Source organism: Syzygium oleosum, unplaced genomic scaffold (genome assembly GCF_021117445.2).
Source record: "Syzygium oleosum isolate NSW1041296 unplaced genomic scaffold, Sole_v2.1 Sole_v2.13, whole genome shotgun sequence".
Taxonomy (NCBI): Eukaryota; Viridiplantae; Streptophyta; class Magnoliopsida; order Myrtales; family Myrtaceae; genus Syzygium; species Syzygium oleosum.
Window position 1 is genome coordinate 6,580,727 of NW_026607497.1, and position 6,467 is coordinate 6,587,193.

Below are 6,467 nucleotides of genomic sequence, written 5' to 3' on the forward strand. Positions count from 1 at the left end.
GGCTAAGGGTTAACCGCTACTTGATGTCACATCAGTGGATATTCTATTTTGTTCATTTCACTACAAACAAAAGAACAAGGTGCAACAAGCTTGGATGTCACCTAATATCTGAACTGTTGTTTCAAAGCTTTAAATGACAAAAAAGCAGAAACTAGAAACCAACAACTCAATGACATAATGGGAACTGGATCAAAGAAATTAGCAACACCACATTGACAACATACTGACTTGTTAAAAGGAGGTCACCGGAGTTTACAGTTTCATGCATGAACATCTTAGTTATAGGCGACACAGTCACAATATTGCTAGGATGTATCATCAAGTGCTGATGGAGTAAGTCCAAGTTCATGAGCTCTTCATCCAGCACAAATTAATAAAAATAGTTTTGGGAAAAGTGCAAAACAAGTCATCAACGTTTTACACATTGTCCCACTAATCAATTGAGTTCTAAATCTTATGGCAAATGTTCGATCAGTCCTAATCTTGCGGCTGACGCCATCTTTTCACTGGAAAATGGAACCCACTTAATTTTACATGAAAATTAACTACATTTTTTTACTATAACACTGGATTTTGCAATTAAAAGACTCAGACAAAAACTAAAGCTCAAATTTTCATTTAAATTGAGGAATTGTTGGAGTTCAACTCAAAACCCTAAATTTGGCCCTTCAATCATCAAATTGTTTTGTTAGTCAGTTGATTCTCATAATCAATTCTGTCACTCAATGATTGATTAGACTGATGTGTTTTATCCCTTATGGTCCAAATTATCCAGTTACTCTTTTTCCAAAGTAATAAAAATGATGACCAGTTGCTTAGCTGGCTTGAGCAACCATAATGTAACTGCACTCCCAACCTTTTTCTGGAAATTGCATTTCCAAACTTAGTTGCTTAGATCTCAAGAAAAGGTGGGAAAGTCCAATCCACTAACTGAAGAACTAAAGAGTCAAATTTACTATGCGTGTGAGTAACTGTGGTTTTAGCATTCAAATTCAGCTCCAGGATTACACCTTTTGGGATGTGACTCCATTTCTTGACATTTGATTACTGTGAAGAAATTTAATATATATATCGCCCCAATTCTTTAAAAGTAATTGCCTTTAATGTCATTTCAATGTTAATATATATTATGATTTGTATCTTCAAAAATGTATAGATATTTTCCATAAGCCATAAGATGCGTAAACAAGCTTATCATCATTGTTAACAGCATTAACTCCTCTGTAGAATCAGTTCTCTCCATGAACTTGATCAATTGCTTTCATTACTTGCGGACAACCAACAAGGGATGGTAAAGATTACTCACAAAGTTTGCAACTTGATTTTAATAAGGCCAGGAGGGAACCTATAAAATAAATTGGCAGTGACATTGTTAACCCAAAGGGACAGGTGTCGTCTCATATTGAGGTAAACTGAGAGAATTTCCCTCCCGTTCCTCTTCAAACATCTTCACAAGTCATTGAAAAGAAATTAGATAGCTTAAACGTTCGTATGTCAAAGAGCTCTAGTCATGGGTCCTCTATCCACTGTAGTAGCACCATGATTTCAATTGGAAATTGACCCTGCTGATTTTCTCATAAATTTCAATCAGGATCCCCATCGAAGTGTCAGCTACCTTTATTAAATCCCCATCAAAGTTACAGCAACCTTTATTAGCTCTCGAAATGTAGAGATATATGAATTGTGCAGCTAGTAAACAGGCCCGTCTAAGTATAAGACGACCAAATACCTTAACCAATCCATAGAAATGATTTTGGAATTTTAACCTCAAACACAATCCACAACTAAAGCAATAGGGAGTTACAGACAGTTGTTGACACATTCAACCCGTATTTATAATCAAGTGTAGAATTTTTCTCATTTTAGCATACAGAGACACAATTTGCATGACTTTACTAACTTAACAAACTTAAACAATACCTTGGACGAGGACTACGACTCCTTGACCGCCTTCTTATCTTTGAAACCGGTTCGGCAATCTTCCCCTTATCGCTGTTGCAAAATAGAGGCCGAGCTCATCAGAAAAATTGATAATAAGAAAATGACAGCTAACTTATTCAAGAAATTCACTTTCTAATTTTCTTTAGACTATCTTTTGCAGGTTAATTTGCAAAACAAATCCTCCCACTGACAGAACCATACTAACAAGGTTACAGCAACTTGTACCATTTGAAGGTTTATTCCAAAAACACCAAATTCCCTCCAGTGAGCTCGTACCAGATTAGCATTGCACTGACTTTTGACCGGAAAAAGGCACAATCTATTTCACCGATTCGAAAACTAAGAGATGAGAAAATTAAACAGCTTACATTCTCTCAGCATTGGGACCGTACTTCGCGAACTGAACCCCAATCTCTCTCCCATCCACGACTCTTCCTTCCAACAAGAAAACCAAACAAGAAATCAAACGCCAACCCAAGCAATCCCCACAACGCAAAACAGAAACCCTCGTGACCGAAGGAACTAAAAAGAATCAGAGCAAGAGCGACACCGTCAAGCTTGTCCACCGCCTTCTGCGCCTCGTCCGCGTACTTGTACCTCACGAACGCGAACCCTCTCGACTCCCCAGTCCTGCACCGGCCGCATCAGGACACGGCAACCCGAAAGAAGCCCCAACCCTCAACACGCGACCCACAAAGGCAAAAGCGCCGAGCCCAGAGGGTAAAAACTACACGTACCTCCGGTCCCTGGGGATGAACACGTCGACGACCTTGCCGTACTTGTCGAAGAGAGGGAAGAGGTCGTCGGCGGTGGTCCCTGCGAAACGAAACGAAACAACAACCGCCCGCCCGCGGCGGCGAGGCGTCGATGAGAGAGCGGACGGAGACGAAGAGGAGGTTGGGATAGTAGGAGAGGAGGAGGAAAGGAGGAGGAGGAGGAGAGGAGGGAGGGAGTTACGGAAGGAGATGTTGAGGATGAGGAGGGAGTAGGTGTCGGTGATGTCCGGCGGCCCTGATCTCCCGAAATGCGACATCTGCGCCGCCGCTGCTTCTTCTTCTTCCACGGCGAGGAGAGAGAAAGAGAGAAAGCTAGAGAGAGAGAGAGAGGGAGAGAGAGATGCTTCGCTGGGGTTTTAGCGCAGGGGGTTCGACTTCGAGAGCAAGGTAAGGGAAAGGCACGAGGGCGGGTTAGCGGGCCGGGATGGGCCGGATCGTGCGGGTTCGATCCGGGTCGGTTTGTGGTGAGACCATTCGATCTATACAAGCCAAGATATTTACTTAACGAGAAAAGGGTTGTCAAACTTCTTCTTGCAAAGGGCTTTGGATGCAATTTTCTTTTATATTTTTTATTAGAAAAACTCAAACCCTTCGTCAAGGCCGTCGCCGAGCCAAATCTAGCGTCGGCGACCGTCACCTAACCTCGAGCAGCCCCCAGCGAGGGTCGCGCGACCTCGAGCGATCCTCGATGAGGGTAACATGACCTAAGCGACGATCGCTTGGGTCGCGCAACCTTGCTAACCTCATAGGCCCCACACCAGCTAGATGTGGCCTCGTTGGCCGTCCTCACGCAGAGAAGATGAACAGTCATAATAAGGGCAAAATTGAAAAATGAAAAAATTAGTGAGTGTAGTTTTGAATGAAAAAAAAAATCATTTAAACCTAGAAATGGCCTTCGGCAAATGCTAATGGCCAAAGCAGGTGAGGACTTGCCTTGGATTTTCAGCTTTGCCAAGGCAGGCATTTGACCAAATGCTTAACCAAACATCTCATATTTTTCTCAAAAGACTTTAGAGACTCGAAACCCTTTAAGAAAACGGCACCAAACGCAACCATAGCATGTTGTTAGAAGGATTTTTGGGGTTCTTAAAGCCCGTAACCAAATAAAGCAGCCAAAGCCCATTACTCATCACTGAGATTCAATTTTGCATTATTTCACAATGCTTAATTAAAAGTAACATTTGACCAAAAAAATTAAAAGAACATTAAGAAAAATCTCTTATTCCAAGAGCAGATGAAGGGGCTATATTTGGTATAGCATTGTCACTGTAAATTGAGCAGTGAAATGGTATGTTGTGGCCAAAAGATCTTGTCGTTAGGTTGTTTGCCTCTCCTGAAGGAAAACTTGATATGGGCTAGTTTGGTTTGATCGGATCTCTCAAATTTAAGAAACCAAATCAAACCACTACAAATGCTATGCTTGATTATATAAAACTTTCGATGAATTTGTAATTGCGCAATTCATGAGAATTAGACATGTTAATGTTGCATAACCAAATCAAGTAATTTTGGATTTAGTAGTATTCATTTCAATTTCGTTGACGAATTGTTATCTGCATGGTTTCCACTATTAAACCCCGATCAAATTACAAAGCTGGCCAATAGGTAGTTGTGACACGTCTTTTGACACTCTTAAACAGTCAATTTGAACGGGGAAAATTACCTAAAAAGTCCTAAATCTATTGCACGGCGGCCAATTTAGTCCTAAACCTTCAATTGTGCCAATTCTTTTTTGGTCGAACGATTGTGCCAATTTAATCTCAAACATTTTGACGATTTGTCAATATAGTCCTTCCGGCCAATTTTGGGTGGAAATCGCTGACATAGATATTGGCAATTTTATGTGGCACGGCCACCGTTGACGTAAACAATTCTTACAATTTTTTTAAAATTTTCTAATTTCTTTATTATTTTTTGTTCTTTTCTTTTTTTCGTTTTTTCTTTTCTTTTTTTTTTCAACTCTGGGCTAGCAAGGGTCGTGGCTAGCGAGGGTTGGCTGGCAACCTCGCACGGCCCAAAGGGGGAAAATGAACAGAAAAAAAAAGAAAAAAAGAAAAGAAATAATAATAAATAATTCAAAACATTTTATGAAAATCGCAAAAATTATCCATATCTGTGTTGGTCGTCCGTCGGCCGTGCCATATAAGACATCCGGCATCCACATTAGTAATCTCCTGCCAAATGATCGGACAGACAGGTTCCCACTTTCCGGTACCGGGAATCGGACCGCCGGGTCCTGAGACCGGACCAATCCAGTCCACTTCCCAGGCGGTCCAGTGGAACTAGTGGAACACACGCGGAGTCTATTTTTTTTCTCTCTGTTCTTTGCGTGTGTTCTTGATTTGAAACAGGTTATTAGGGCGATCAATGGATGCAGGAGAGAAGCCGTGGGCCTGGAGGAGGAGAACAGGGCAACTCAAGGAGATGAAGTTCAGGCCACTCTCCCTGAGGATTCGAGGAGATGGGCGGCGCTTTCGAATCGAACCTCCATGGGTTCAACGGCTTCAGGGGAGCTCTGTATTCGATGAAGAACGTGAGCTCTCTGCTCACGATGATCCTGCTATATGGGCTAAGTCTATCACTGGCCAGAGGAATCCAATTTACTTGGGAAAGAGTATGAGATGGAAGGGTGCTTACTCTACGGGTCATCTTTCATGGGGTTGACAAAACCTGGAGGAAATATCAGCTTATATAAAATATCATCTTGCATGTAATAAATTAAAATATATATAAATATCGGGTCCGGTTTGGGCAGTCCGGTTCCTCTCTAGAATCGGAAATCGGACCGAAATTCACCGGTTCCTATTTTATGGAACTGGAAACCGGACTGACACTCTCGGTAATCGGATTGAACCAGTCAATTCGGTCTGGTCCGGGCAGTTTCTGGTTCGGCCAGTCCGTGTTACTCACCCCTAATATTTTGCTGCCAATTCACGCACTTTGGCACCCACATGGCACCAAAGTGTTAATCTACAGATTTGATTATGAAGTGAGCATCGCAAAGCTAACAAGCATTTAGAAAAGACTAGTTATGTTCAATACCCAATACCAATCTATTGTATTGTTTGTTTCAATTTGGTAAATTAGTATACACTTGAACAATACTTTAAGAAGAAACAATAATAAAAGAAGAAGAAGACGACGAAGAAACATGGAGCCTCAATACAACAATCTTCAGCTTTCTCGTGGAGTAGAAGGTGCACCCACTCGGACGCTCCCGCACGTGGCCAACTACCACCAAAGTAAACCGTCTACTCCTACTTTCCTAGGACATAGTTTAATGCTAAGAATGTGAGATCAACCACTTGAATTACTAGATTATTATTAGGGTCTACTGTTGATTACGCAACCATCTTTGTACACACATGTTGTTCATCCAATAATAAATACGTAAAAGAGTTCGTTTTCGCGGGTAGTGGATTTAATAAAAATCTAATTGCTATGGTTACGAGCAAGTTTTACCTTTTTTTTAAGCATAGTTTCATGGGCCATTATGTTATTATTTCATTGAGCGCCACATCCCGCTATCTATCTTAAGTCTGTTAATTACCAAACCAAAAAAAAAACATTTGCTTTTCTTCTTTATAACGAGGAAATTGTTCATTAGTTGAAACTTTAATTGGTGTCGCCTGAAATAACTGGAGTGCCATTAGGTACTTGAATAAATGAAGAAAACTTTAGTTGTTTCTTTCAGTACAAAAGTGGCGAGCTCTATTTCTACTTAGGGCTAATACCACAAAAAACCTTAAA

General features: G+C 41.1%; 1 protein-coding gene across 8 annotated transcripts in view; it reads right to left on the reverse strand.

Annotated features, from left to right (window-relative positions):
- The window catches only part of LOC115674959 (serine/arginine-rich splicing factor SC35-like), a 35,204-nt gene extending 32,123 nt beyond the window's left edge, over window positions 1–3,081 (reverse strand). For 3 of the 8 annotated variants that reach the window (XM_030597496.2, XM_030597495.2, XM_030597494.2), the window contains exons 1-5: window positions 2,899–3,080; window positions 2,679–2,757; window positions 2,492–2,571; window positions 2,310–2,376; window positions 1,921–1,992 (exon numbers count right to left, since the gene is read on the reverse strand). In XM_030597496.2, coding sequence (XP_030453356.1) covers window positions 1,921–1,992; window positions 2,310–2,376; window positions 2,492–2,571; window positions 2,679–2,757; window positions 2,899–2,974 — 374 coding nt within the window. In that variant the 5' untranslated portion in view covers window positions 2,975–3,080. Of the gene's footprint in view, window positions 1–1,920; window positions 1,993–2,309; window positions 2,377–2,491; window positions 2,572–2,678; window positions 2,758–2,898 lie in introns of all 8 variants that reach the window. The other 5 variants (XM_030597493.2, XM_056317173.1, XM_056317175.1 and 2 more) reach the window with 3 other exon arrangements.
- Between the last annotated feature and the right edge of the window lie 3,386 nt (window positions 3,082–6,467).